The sequence below is a fragment of the Arvicanthis niloticus genome, chromosome 8, assembly GCF_011762505.2.
Source record: "Arvicanthis niloticus isolate mArvNil1 chromosome 8, mArvNil1.pat.X, whole genome shotgun sequence".
Taxonomy (NCBI): Eukaryota; Metazoa; Chordata; class Mammalia; order Rodentia; family Muridae; genus Arvicanthis; species Arvicanthis niloticus.
Window position 1 is genome coordinate 37,145,057 of NC_047665.1, and position 14,877 is coordinate 37,159,933.

Here is a 14,877-nt window from a genome sequence, read left to right on the forward strand (position 1 = left end):
CTCTTGGGCAAACCTCTCAAACTTCCACTCCAAACCTTATAGAATGACATTTACTGAGTAACAGCTACCTGGCCTTAAGAAATCTTCAAAATGTTTATCAAATTCTTCTGATAAAAACCTTCTGAAGTGACCAGAGACATGGGATTAAAAAAAAAAAAAAAAAAACACAACTTATCACTACAATTTTTTATATATTCATCTGAATAGCCAGGAAGCTTTCACCTATTTTATTTAGGTTTCTTTCCTTTTATTTCAAATTCCAACCAGAAGCTAAATACAAATGGAAACCAGTAAGCACTAGTTTTACTCCAAAAGAGTAGGATCATTCCGATTTACTCCAATAAAAGTATGCAACCCTTAAGCAAAGCTTTTCTTCATTTAAAACAAAACAAAAAAACAAAAAGTAAAAGCTATACAGTAGTCTTTCCTTATGTTCATTGCACAAACGAGTTCTGCATTCAGAACTCTTCACTCTGTAGTTATTTTTACAATGTAAGATTCCCCACTTTTAATTGTTTTCTATCCCAAACACTCAACTTCTTTAGGATGGTGTAGAAACCAGTATTTCTGCAAAATTTACTGGATTTTTTATTTGTAATTAAAATTTCTAACACCAAAAAACAAAACAAAAACCAAAAAGTCCTCTACTTATGATGGTTTTTGCAGCTATGAATGTTCCTCAGTTTTGTAGCTGCTTTAGCCACACCAGACTCCAGATCTGCTTTAATGTGTATAAATGCATCTGCACACAGCAGAGTACTCTATAACAGCAACTCGGGGAAAGAGATCTGGGAAAAAATACATGTACTAATGAGTACCAAGAAAACAAACATGGCCCAGTGCACATGAGGCAGAAATACCTCAATGAGATGCTTTTTTTCATTAAGATTTCTTTCCCATGGTTGTAATTTCTTTTTATAACAACCATCTGGTCATTAGACTGAATCTGACAGTGCTCTGGAACAACGGTGATTACAGCAAAGCTATTAAGTTTTAAGTGTTATTTATACCTGTTACATTCACTCTCACCCTCAATACTGATGACAGATGTCAGAGGCAAAAACCAGCACAAACATGAAGACCACAACACTGAGCGTCACCTGTGCTTTCAGATACAGTAAGCATTTCAGTGTACAATAGTCCTTCCTTCACATTTTAGTAAGATGCCGATGCAGTGCAGCAATCTGCAAAGCACCTTCTTTCACACAGTCCGTGCAGAAGACATCTAATTTTTTTAAAAGTTCTGTGATACAAATGACTAAAATAAATCCAGGATGAACAAGTTTCAAAATGCATAGTGTTCTGTGCATGAGTCCATTTTCTTTTAAACTCTGAAAGAAAAGAGGTAACAAAACAAGAAAAGAAAATAGCTGCTGCATTCTCTGGTCTTCTCCATTTTGCTGGTCAATGCTCTAATTTACTCTGGCATGTAAGGACGGAGGTGATCCTCTATGGTGCCAACTGCCCAGTGGGTGAGCTGTTCCTGTGGCAGGTAGAGGCAGATGCTGCATAACTTGAAGATGGTGGCTTTGTTTTTTGGAGTCTAAAAAGGAACACATTTTTAATAATTTTAATAGTTTTAAACTGTCAATTATTTAAGGCTACAGCACTGTAATAACAAGGCAAGACATACGTAGTTCACTATCCATGCAGGACAAGAAAGAAACATTTGAAATAAATGCAGAGAATTTGTACATATTTAAGATTAAAACACAACAACATGTGGGAAGTCAACAGAACTGTCCTATGTCTCAATCTCCAGCCCAGAAACAAGCTCCTCCAACACTAGGTCCTCTCTAGTGAGAAATGAAGACCTGGGCTTCCTGTCTGGTCCTAGACAGGGAGTATAGAGATCTGGTTTTTTAAGAGAAAAACCATCATCTCCCCCCGCCCCCTCCGTTTTTTGAGACAGGATTTTCTGTATAGCCCTGGCTACCCTGGAACTCACTCTGTATACCAAGCTGGCCTTAAACTCAGAGATCTGCCTGCTGCAATTCAGGGCATGCACTACTACTGCCTGACGTCAAACAACCAACTTTTAACTTATCTTTCCACTCTATTCTTGATGATCGGTGAAAGCCAGATGCAGAAATCAGAGTCCTAAACCTTTTCAGAGCTTTAAGAAATGCACTAACTTGTTAATTTAGTCTTTTCTATTCAGCGGAGTCTGAGAGATTGAAGAGGGCTCACAATATGCTTTTGGCATTATTGACTAAATCACAGGTCTTAAACATACTAGACCAAGGTTCAATTAAAATGTCACAAAAACATGAGGAAGAAAGCTGGTGTGGTGAGCCACAACACTCAGGAGGAGAGGCAGGCAGATCTGAGTTATTTAAAGGACAGCCTGGTCTATGTAGAGAGACCCTGTGTCAAAAACAGAAAAAGATTTAAAATGTCACAAAACCAAGTCACGGTAACTGCATGAACATGATTTGTGCAATTCACACCAAGCAGAATCACATTCTCCGGAGCCAAGATCTACTCAGTATATATACCCATGCTAGTGAGACCTGTACCATAGCTTTGGAGCACACAGCTACACTGAATGACATCCAGCACACACTGTCTCTTCAGATGTCTGAGTTCCTAACCTTAGTATGTCTTGCTATATGGATAAGTAACAGCCTTAGACAACTCTCTTATTTCTCAGCCTAAAATTTTACTGAATGTCTGCTGAAACTGTTTTGATGAAAACATGGATTGCTGTTTGAAAGCTGTTTTTTTTTTTTTTGTTTTTTTTTTTTTTAAATTCTCACTTAAAACGTCTATGCCAGGGCTAGAGAAAGAGTTTAATCAGTAAAGAGCTTGCTAGAGCAAGCATGAAGATCTGAGTAGCATGTATAATTCTGGATTCCCTAGGGCTTGGCCATTGCCTGAGGAACCACACCCACATGAAGGCATACATATCCATATACTTGCACCCCTCCCCTTGCACACACAAATCATTTATTTAAAATACATACTCTAATCAATTGAAAGTAGAGCAGGAACTGAGAGTCTATCTTCAATTAGCTCCCAGGCCACTGGGACTTACAAACATCTGGGAACATCTCTGGAGGAGCCTAAGACAGGTCTCTTAACTTCAAAAGAGACCCAAATTAATCCTAAAAAATTTCTTACCTGCAAATGCTGTCTGTCAATGAAGAGAAACACTGACTGGTTAGGATTGTTGACAACAATTCCTGTCTTGTCCTTGCGGCTCAGTACATGCAGAAACTGTTTCTCATAGTCACCGTGATGAAATTCAAATTTGGCCTAATTGCAAAACACAAACATTTACATTTAGCTACAATTACATCGCACTGCCCACATGCATGGTTGTGCTGACCAATATGGAACCAAGAGACAAACAGGTAATTAGATTTAATTAAAGTTATGTACAATGTAAAACTCAATTCACTTCAAGAAAACCAAACAAAAATAAATTCAGCTCTTTCCAGGCATAGTGAGAATGAGGCAGGAGGACAGGATAGATACCTTGTCTCAAAACAAAAACAAATTAAAAAACAACAAAAACCAAAACCACACATAAAAAATCTTCAGTTAACACTAGTGACATTTCAAATGCCCAAATTACATCCAGCTTGATTTCTTGAAACACAGGATATTTTCTTCATACATAAAAAAATTCTAACAGTACTCCACCATAAAATTTTGTGATCTTTAATACTTACAATTAAACAGGAAATGAAAACCTAATGAACCCAATGAAATGCAAAGTCGTCAGTGAACAAAGTAGTCCCACTTGTATAAATGGGCTTCTGAAAATAAAGATAAACCCTTTGAAAAAAAATTGTTATGGAAGACAAAACTCATCTATTAAAAACAAATCAACTTCTTCCTTCCACACATCTAAGAACAGAAGAAGGGAGCAAATGCCGGGCAAAAAGACCAAGCTTGGGGCTGGAGAGATGGCGCAGCAGTTAAAGAGCACTGGCTGCTCTTCCAGAGGTCCCGAGTTCAATTCCCAGCAACCACATGGTGGCTCACAACCATCTGTAATGGAATCTGATGCCCTCTTCTGGCACACAAGTGTACATGCAGATAGAGCACTCATAAATCTTGGGGGAAAAAAAAGGACAAAGCTTAATAACATAATTCACAAGAAACCTTTAACATCTTTTCAGATAATTCAGAACTGTAAATTCTGAATTCCAACTGCTTTGAACAATTTCTACTACCAATAACAGGCAATTTTAAGCTGTAAAATCCTGAGTGTCTGCTATTTATGTTTTGCTAGTGCCTTGTGAACCCTGGGCTCTTGAATTGTACTCTACTCATCTCTCCCTTCCTCTCCACTGGCACTACAGATGAGTTCAGACCCCACACATGCTGAGTGCTCCACTAACCCATGACCCTAGCTCTCAACAGCTTTTAACTTAAACCTAGCTTTCAGGGCTAGAGCTTGGTGTGGCATACACCCCTAATCCTATCACTTCAGGAGGCAGAAGCAGCTGGATTTCTGAGTTCTAAGTGAGCTAATGCTACATAAGACCCTGTCTCACTCAAACAAATCAAAATATCCAGAAAAAAAACCCTTGAACCCCCAAACCCCACACACATTACTCTTCTATTACAAACAGCAAGTAATCAAACTGAAAAGTAGTCTGAGATTTACCATATAGTTCTAGAGCATTTTAATTATATCCTACTGAATTTATTCTTGGGGAAGGAATGTTCTACACCAAACAAAACAATTTGCATAAGGAAGACAAAGGAATTCCCCGAAGTCACAAAATACTCTAATAGGAATAGGGCAGTAATATGAATGACAAACAGGAGAAGAGCAAACATGTTCAACAGTACCTCCCAGTACCTCACCGTACAAATAAATACTCAGTCATTACTCCCTACCAAATATCACTACAGATGGACTCAGACATTTCAATTTTTTGTTTTTAAAAACAGTCCGAGTTAAAATATCTTTCCCTTTTACATTTACCTTTATATTTAAGCTCTCTCAATTCCTACTTTTTGCTTTTGTTTTTTGTTTTCAAAGTAGGGTTTCTCTGTGTAGCCCTGGCTATCCTGAAACTCACTCTGTAGACCAGGTCCTTGAACTCAAGAGATCTTCCTGCCTCTGCCTCCCAAGTGCTGGGATTAAAGGCATGTGTCACCATACTGGCTTCAGTTCCTACTTTTAAAAATGGGAGATATAGTTACTTTACTAAGAGAAAAGTCGGGCCAGGTCACTGTGAAGGTCAGCAGTTTCACGGACTCATTAGAATAGAGTGGACCACATATCATCAACATCCTAGATTCAAAGTGTGTGAGAAAAATATAACTGTATCAGCACTAAACAAATATGGACTCCTCACAACAATGCAGTATGTAACACTATTAAACTTGGTTGTTGAACTTTTATTGCTTTTATAAGCAATCTAGAGCTCATCCATGGTATACAGAAATTCATATGCAAATATGCTGTTTTACACAAACTGAGCATATGCAGGTTTTGGAACCAATCCCCATAAAATAGGTAACATAAGAATGCTGGTTTAAATTACTTAAGAAATGAAACCAGTGCCACATTACCAGCTTATTTACTGAAGGTGAGCTATAAAATTAGCAACGTTATTACATGTAAATTATAATCAACCCAGAAGGTTCTATGATTAGTTCAAGGAACTGTCTGTAGAAAGTAGTTAGTCTCAAGAATAATCTTTTATCTTGTTTACCTTACTTTTCCTTTAATTACTGTTTTTTGTATATTGCCTGCATGCATGTATCCATGTACTATGTGTTTGTCTGGTGTCCTTGAAGCCCAGAAAATGTCACTGAATTCCCTGGCTGACAGGTTAGAGGGTTGTGAGCCACCATGTGCAAGCTAGAAATTAAATCCAGTCCAATGTGCTCTTAACCTCTGACCCAGCTCTCTAGTCCTTGCTTTTAAAGGGTTTATTTTGGCTTAGTTTGTCTTGATCCCTCTTAACTCAATGACTCTAGGCCTACTATTCCTCTCTCTTTTTTAACTGCCTCATTTCTTTTTCCAGAGGAGGTTCACACACTTACTTATCACTAGTACTTAAGATTAAATGTATATATAGAATATTTAGGAGATTAATACAATGGCTTTTAATAACCTTTATACACTATTTCAAATAAAAGTAGCACTTGAGAAAAGACTATTCTATTTGAAATAACAGCCCAGAGGAAAAGACAGATCACACATGTAAAAATAAACTGGGTATGGTAGCATACACCTGTAACCCCACAGCCATATCTCTTGAGTTCCAAGCCAACCTGGTATACTGGTATACATAGGAGTTCAGGCCAGCCAGAGCAACATAACAAGTAAAATTCAAAACTCTTATCTTTTCCCCCCAGCTTCCCGCCCTTGCTAATGCTATGACCCTTACAATTCTATGGCAGTCAGCCCCCCCCCCCCAGGTTGAGAACCATTGCTCTAATACATCTATGCTGTTAGGATTTTAGCTACCGGGGGGGGGGGGGAATGTAATTTTACCAATATTTAATCTATGGATTTTCTTTTCTATATTTGTTGTTGTTAAGAACTTCTCTCATGTCCATCTAGTTTAACAGTTTTATTACCAAGGGGCAGGAGATACATAGCCAATTTAATGGCCTGTATCACACACAAAATCAAAACAAAGATGAAATCCTAATAACAGGTAAGAAAATTTCTGAATGACAATTTTCATTTTCCTAACAATAAGCTATTCAACATTTAGTTCCATATACTTAATTAAAACATGCTCAAACACTTTTTGATTGTGAGAAAAACTATGGATATAAGTCAGCAAAGAGGACTAGAGTTGGAGCCCTCTATTGAGTGACTGCCTCTGATCCGTGAGGCCTGGGTTCCATGTTCAGCTAAGTAAACCAGGCAGGGAGCCAGGAGGATCAGGAGGTTCAAGGTCACCCTGGTACATAGGCAATTCAAGGTCAGTCTAGGCAACATGAGACTTTGTCAAAGAGAAAAAAAAGCCTACAAAAAATTTGAATAAAGTTTATTCAAAAGCAGAGGGGCTAAGGAATTCTATAATTCGAATGTTTTCTTTTAATATATTTAAAAAGACAGGAAAGATTTATGAACTCTTAGAAGCATATTCCCAAAGATTACAATTTAAACCCAATTATAGGTACTGTCACCAAAGTTTAGAAGGAAATACCTGAACAGGCCTAAAAGGTTCATCAGATTCCTTCCACCTAGAAAACAGGAGACAAACAATTTTCTCAATATCATTCCGAGGCCAAAGAATGAAATCCATCTCCTGAGTACAGCCAATTACATCCTAGAAAGTGATAACAAAATTTTTTTTTAAGTTTTAAAGAAGCAAAGAGATAACAAAAGGCACAAATACAGGTTTACCTACAGAGTCATTGCATCAGTACAAAAGGTCACAATTTCTCACTTTGTACCTTCAGGTGTAATAGACTGCAATACAATCTACTTCCGGCTCTAGTACTAACTATTACATCGTACAATCCAGTTGTTTACCCTGTGTTTCACACAGAAAAGACCTAACTTCCTCAGTATGTGACTGAACTCTAGCTAGGGAACTAACGTTGTTAGTGCCTATGCCTTTATTTTCACCTTTCAAAACCAAATGTAATTTGGCAAAAATGTCTCTACTTCTACAAACCATGCTATTACACAGAATAGTTTGATGCGTTGTTAGGTACTTTTCTCCACTCTTGTTCCAAACATATGCCATATATCTGTTCCCAAAACCAATGCACGTCTACCAGACCAATACAGTCATCTCCAGGTTTCCTCTGCTTTAACTAATTTTGGATTATGCACTAAATTAACTTCAATGTAATGCAGTTTTGAAGGTTAGCAGTAATAGATTTTCTTTAGTGGATTTTTTTTTTTTTTATTACAAAGGGGCCTAATATTCTCCCCTCAAAAAGAGAAACTAGTTATAATAATCACACACATCATTATCATTCCATCTAAGTCAAGTGACCAATGCTTTTATTAGAAAACAATGTTTTAAAAAGCACTTGAAGGTATTTAAAAATTGTTTTATTTGTAACACTTAAGTACCTAACAGGAAATGATGGGTGCTTCTACATGCTTTAGCCATGTCTTTTATTTTGTCTCGAGGCAAAAACATTACACATCTGAGGCCTCTAAGCATAATGATAGCTACTGATTTTCAGGGAAAAACTGCAAACTTTAATTCACACAAACTCATTTCCTTAGTGAAGACTTCCAGAACTTACCCTTCTCATAGACTGGTATCGAGGGGCATGGAGCTGTACCACATCCTTCTGTAGAAGCTCTATAGAACTTTCCAAGGAATAGCTGGAATCTCGCACACCTTTCAGAATATTTTCTTCATAATTATTTGTCATGACTGGTATAACCTCAGACACTTCAAAAAGTGCTGACTTTTTCTTCTAAAAGAAAAAATTTCAGCGATACACTGTTGATATAATTTAACTGGTTCTACAGGCAACAAAAATCTCATGAGTTTAAAACATGCAACTAGTCAAACAAATTAACCATTTCATTTCTGAAATGGAGTCAAGTTCAATGATAGTATTTCTGGATATTATCTGACTACAATTATCAATGTTTAATAAAAGGTAAAGAACAATTGTGTTTCCAAATTATTTAAGATTAAGTGCTCATTACCAATCTAATGCTATACTACAAAGCCTGTGATAACACTATATAATGGATCTTATGGAGAAATCTATCTAGCCTCATCACTTAGAGCTTGGATTCAAAGAACCTACATTTCAATACCTTCAACTAATCCATCTCCTCAATTTTGCTATCATGTTAACAAACAAGCAGACAAAAAACCCCAGAAAATGTGAAAATAACATCTTCAAAATACTTCAATATAAAACCTACCCTGGAATCACTTTGCAATGCTCTTTCTCTAACAGGTGACGGTTCTTAAGCACAAAAAACCCTTAAGATTGGGGTAATAAGCATGGACATTTCCAAAAAAGTACTAAACAGATCTCATGCTAAGATTCCATTTCTGATTGGAAGCAGACCACTTTCGGTGCAAAGGTCAAAGTCGCACTTCTTTTATTCATAATCCAATCTTATGTTAAACAGCCCCGTTGATAAATGTCTATCTTGAATTGCAAACCAATATTGCTTTCATTGAATTATCTCTGCCTTTCACAACTCAAATGGAACTAGATCATAAACACACACATCCAACATCCTCTTAGATGTTTTCATTGTTAAAAAAATTAGCAATCCTAAACAAAAATTTACCATTTCAGTTTTTAATTGCTTCTAAAAACTTAAATGTAGTCTTTCATTAACTGTATCATAAGAAATGCCACCTAAACTAAGATTTAAAGAAATGGGCTAAACTTAGCATAAAAACACTTCATTCTAATTTAACACTTAAAACATCCTGCATGTAACTTTACCAAAGTTCCCTCTTGTTTCACATAAAAGTCTCAGTTATACAGTCCAATGTCAACTAAAAGAGTATTCTACTAAGCTCTTAGAATTAAGTATTTCACAGTCAGTTAATAGAGATGAGCCTTCCACTTTCTCTTGTCTCAATTCACAGACTCACCCTTAAGGGTAAAAAGCAGTAGTCTTTCTCCAAACACTCTTAAACCTAATTTTTATAAAACGCTGAAGTAACAAATAATATACACTTACAAAAATCACTTGTGCTAATTCACAGTAAGAACTTTAAATTACCTTCTCCTTGAACACAAAGGCAATATACATCTTGAAGTCAAACTGGTCAGCTAGAGATTCTTTTTTCTTTCTAAGCTGAGCACGTAGTCTGTTCAGAGCTTGTTTCTTCCGGGAGTTTGGGTCCCCCATTTTGAAATACAGATGGTACTAAAGCCTTTGGAAATTGTCACTAAACTATGGGCACTTTTTCTTAAGACTCAAGTACAACAGAAACAAGTCATATTTTTCCTGCTAATATGATTGAATAGCTAAAATCACAACTGTAACCCCCAAACTGCACCTTCTGGCAATATTAGCAGACTGTCATACCACAGGGTCAAGAAACAAAAGTTGCTGTCCAGTCATGTTTGGACAATAATGTTTGGGGGTTAGATGGGAAAGGGGGAGGGAAGGAAAGAAAGAGGAGAAAAAACTTGGATCTAACTTTCTGGAAAACACATACGGCTAAACTGCCAAAATAAAAGGCATTGAGGGGAAAATGAAAAACCTATCATTAGGATTTAGGTGTGCAGTAAAAAACACAGCTGACACCAATCCAATCCGTGAAATCCATCCGGATTTTCCCCCTTTTCAGAAAAGGGATTAAGAAACCGAGAAAAGGGAGGGAAAATTGTGATGTTGCTTTCCAAATATAGAAAAAAACAACAACAATTAAAAAAAAAAAAAAAAACCCAAAAACTGAAAACCACCAAAACAGGGTAGGTGAATGAAACTGAAATCCCCAGTTGGATTTTACCCAGCCAGATCCATGGCTGTAGTACCTGATTAATTCTTAGTTATTTCAGATTTCACTACTGCTATGTACTGTCAGTGCTTTGCTATTGATTACACTTGGTGGTGAGCAAAGAGAAAAGTGCAAAATCAGCAGAGAAAGAAGGGGAGAGGTACAGGGTTTCCCTGCAATCAACTACAGTGTATACCGGGGGTGGACAGCTGTTGCCCAAAGGAGTCATGAGAAAAAACAGCGGAGTCATTACCAACTTCCCCATCACCCACGTTTTCACCCTCAGGCGGCTGCGAACGCTGCTGCCAAGGAGAACCATGATGGCAGAGGGAAAGGGGGTCTATTAAACGGTATTAATAGTTATTCCGGCTCTGTGATTAGCCCTGATTAATGCCCGGGATCCAAGCACCCTTAGCCCTGTGGTGGGTTCTACATTCCCCAGGGAGCCCTCCGTATAAATTTGACCCCGTTCAGCTTCGGGATGGTAGGGAGTTCGATTATCTTCGGGTGAGCATGGCTGAGGCAAAGGTGGCGGGTTCTCCCACGTCCCAGGCCGGGCCCGGGGATCACCTGCCTTCAAACCCCAGGTCCCACCCCCAACCCCAGGCCTTCAGCGGCAGCGACTCACTCGCACCACGGGAGACACTGGATCACTCGGGTTCTCACTCATTTCAACGTGGAAACAATTCCCGCCCGGGTAGAGGAGGCGGGAAGAGAGTTAAGTGGGAAGGATCAGTTGGGAGGGGGGGAAAAGAAGAAAATAGTCGTGTTAATAATTACTTCTTAAAGGAAGCCCACCCTCCCACCCCAAAAAAAGAAAGGAATGACGTTCCCGGGTTCTGGATTTGCTTTTCCCGTTCAACAGCCCATGTTTCCCGAGTGGGGGCAGCTGGGTGGTTTCCCAAGGGGGCAGAGGCCGGGATCTAGGCGGCAGGGCGGGGTGCCCGCGGAGAGGAGAGCGGGACTCGCAGGCCGACCGTCGGTGGGCCGTCTAGCCGCAGCCTGCGGGCGGAGCGGCGGCTGCGGAGGAGGAGGCGGCGGCGGCGGCGGGGGCGCTGCTCGTGGCGCGGGCGGGAGCCATGTCAAGAGAACACGACGGGCCGACGGAGCCCCTCCATGCCCGCTGCGCTGCGCTCTGTGGCCGGACCGCGCGCGCTGCTGCCGCCACTCAGCCCCCACCTGGGCCCCATAGTCGGGCTCGGCGCCCCGGGCGGCGACGGAGGGAAGGACGCGGCGCGGGTAGGGGGGAGCGGCGAGGAAGAGGAAAGCGCGCGGGAGGGAGAGGGAGGGGAGGGGAGCCCTGCGCTACGGCCTGTCCGCGGAGTGAGCCCGGCAAAGTTGTCACAGTTCAAGCGTCGGCTCCCGAGGCCTCCTTCGCCCAACAGTCTGGTTCAGGAAAATAGTCCGAGAGCCCCGACGAATAGGGTAAAAAAAAAAAAAAAGCCGAAACGGAGACGGTCGAGCGTCCGCGGGGCCACAGCCTCGTTTCCCCCCCGGCACCGGAGTGGCTTCAGAAGCGGCGGCTGCCTCGGGAACCTCCCGGGTCCGGGGCTGAGTCGCGATTGAGGAAAAGAAACAAGAACAAACAACTTAAAATGGCAGCGACGGCTGCTGCGTCACCCGCCCCTCAGCGGCACCGCCCCGAGCGCTCTACGCCTGCGCGCGCTCAGGACGCTACCATATGTGCAAAACTGAAGGGGAAGACTGGGAAAGAAGAGTGAAGGTTTTCACAATTATGAAAACAGAAAACCAAAAAACCAGCAATATATGATACACAACACTTGGTATAAATAGTGAATAGCTTTGAAATTAAGATTTCCGTGAGCTATTTCTTTTCCCAGGGGTGTTTGAGAACACAGACTCCCCTCTCCATCAATATCAAAAGTCCTAAGGCGTGGAAAGGGTCTCCCGCCACTCCCTCCGCCCCTCTGTCCCTCCATCGGGCTGTCCAGGTCTCCAGCGTTGGCCCCCTTCCCGTCCTTTTACGTCATAAAAGCACGCCCCCTACGCCCTCCATGACGAAGCACAGGATAGTGTCGCTCCACCCTGGGCTTTGCTGGGGAGCTATAATTGGACTTGGGGTCGGGTGGTGGGGTTTAGAGCAGCGGTTCTCAACCAGTGGGGATCCAAAGATCCTTTTATACGGGTTGCCTAAGACCATCGGAACACACTTAACATTCATAACAGTAGCAAAATTACAGTTAAGAAGTAGCAACAGAAATTTATGGTTGGGAGTCACCACAAAATGAGGAACAGTATAAAAGGATCTCAGCAATGGGAAGGTTGAGAATCACTGCTCAGAGCTGCTCAAGAGCCAAAGCCGGGGAAGTGGGCGGAAAAATAGGTGTTTGGAAGCGGCAAGGTGAGGAAGAAACCCGAAAGACTGAGGGATGGTTAGGGTCATTTTATTATCCCTAGAAGTTGGCCGGTTGGTAACAACAGAGAGTTCATTTCGAGTTCGCGGAATGAAACTTGCTGGCACCCCAGCAAGTCTAGCCTTAGTCCATGCGGCTCTATCCTCACCCCCTCTTCCTGAGCCACCACGGCGAACGGACCTCGGGCTTTAAGCGACAGAAGACCTGTATGCGTTGTTGCTGGGATCGGAAGAGGCAGCCGAACTCGGTGTGATTTCCCCACCACGGTGAACAGGAATCCCGGAGCACCTCAGACCTACATCCCATCTTCTCCCGGCTCTCTATCCTCAACGGTAAAGTGGGACGTTTACTGCTGAATCACGCCGTCCTTGACCCCAAAGAGCGCTCATTTGGTTTCTGAGAGCTCTGTTGTGATAAAAACTAAGTTATATAATTAATCAGCGAAGGTCGATACTCCACTTGGAGCAAAGCCTGTGTACTCCATTCCTGACTACTCGGTTGAAACTTTTAGAAGTCCAGTCTCCTAAATAGCTGCTTTTCATTTCGTGAAATCAAAATGTATTAGCTATAATCAGCCTTTATCCATAAGCCAAAGAAATTACTAGGGCCCATTCTTCCATGTAAGTTGTCCAGAACCAAGGTTGGCATTCCTGATCGTTCCAAATTATTTCCAACATTAAAATGGGTCGGCCATAGTGGCTGTAATTCAAGCATTCAGGAAGCTGAAGCAAGAGGTTTGTTGTGACTTCAAAGTCATTCTCCTTCCGAAGTTCAAGGAAAACCTGGAATACCATAGAAACCCAGTCTCTCCTCCACCACCACCTCACAAAATAAATGTAAATAAAGGAAGAAGGAAAGAGAAAGAAAACCAGTGTTGTGACACAGGTTTGTGATTCCAGAATTGGGGAGGCTGACACAGGGTGATCGCTGTTCAAGGTCAGCCTAGACTATATAACATATTCCAGGCAAGCCAGAGCTCTAGAGTAGAACCCTATTTAAAAAAATAAATGACTGGAAGATGACTCAGTGGGTAAAGGCACATGCTGCCAAACCCTACTTGAATTAGATCCCAGGACCCACTAGTGTGTTATGAGCACACACATCACTACATAAATATCATTTTCAATTAAAATATATATGTAATAAAGCTTGCAGCACTCATTTGGTGATTTATCACACAGTCATATAACTGAAAAGCTCGCATGGGTAAAGCAACATTTCAGAGTTAATGGTATTAGCAAAAATATAATTTTCAAGCACATGTGTCATCCATAATCTAATGTATACAGTGTAATGGTATTTGGGGTTTTTGCAGAGTAGAGTAAACATCACATTTTCACCATAAGAAGACCCAGTACCCATTTGTTGGTCATTCCCCTTCCTGGCCCCAGGAAACCACCAATTTATATTGTTTAAGTTTGCTCTTTTTAGAACTTTATATAAATAAAGTGTAGTATATGATGTTTTGTGATTAGTTTCTTAAGATTAAAAAAAAGTATACATGGAAACCAGAGATGTCATATTCTCTGGAGCTGTAATTATAGCAGTTATCAGCCCCCAGACATGGGTCTTTTGTAAAAAAAAAAAAAAAAAACAGTACAAACCCTTCCCCTGAGCCACCTCTTTAGCCCCTAACATGTTTTTTAAGATCTAGTCAAAATTTTACGAACACTTAATTTCCTTTTGCTGATGAATAATATTCCATCTTAAGGCAGGCATTCTATTTTAGCCTGCCCTTCAGCTGTTGAACGTCAACATTGTTCCTGCCCTTTGCTGCTATAATGCTGTTATGAACACTTGCTTAAGAGTTTTGTCTACACTGGCAGTGGTGGTGCACGCCTTTAAACTCAGCACTTGGGAGGCAGAGGCAGGCAGATTTCTGAGTTCGGAAAAAAAAAAAAGTTTTGTCTACACATGGCTCTTCAAAACCTAGAAGTAGAATTTTTTTTGTTGTCTACTTACTGACCATTTTTTTCTGTCATTATTGGAAAGAATGTCTATTCGAGGGGGTGTTTTGCCTATTTAATATTTGTTCTTGACATGTAGGAATACATTGCAGGTATTTTCTCCTGTGTATATGTTTTTATATGGTGCTGTCTTTCATGGTATAAAAATTCATT

The 14,877-nt window shown here is 40.5% G+C and overlaps 1 protein-coding gene across 2 annotated transcripts; it reads right to left on the minus strand.

The window, feature by feature from the left end:
• Window positions 1-211: 211 nt before the first annotated feature.
• Window positions 212-12,012, minus strand: C8H6orf62 (chromosome 8 C6orf62 homolog). 2 transcript variants are annotated; one of them, XM_034509819.2, is made up of 5 exons: window positions 9,659-12,012; window positions 8,197-8,373; window positions 7,137-7,259; window positions 3,124-3,258; window positions 212-1,543 (listed from the first exon to the last, which is right to left on the minus strand). In XM_034509819.2, exons 1-5 carry the CDS (start codon window positions 9,785-9,787, stop codon window positions 1,418-1,420), a joined length of 690 nt encoding a protein of 229 aa, XP_034365710.1. In that variant the 5' UTR covers window positions 9,788-12,012; the 3' UTR covers window positions 212-1,417. The 2 variants fall into 2 exon arrangements, with proteins under 2 accessions (XP_034365710.1, XP_034365712.1); XM_034509821.2 differs by having other exon boundaries at window positions 11,011-12,006.
• Window positions 12,013-14,877: the final 2,865 nt, after the last annotated feature.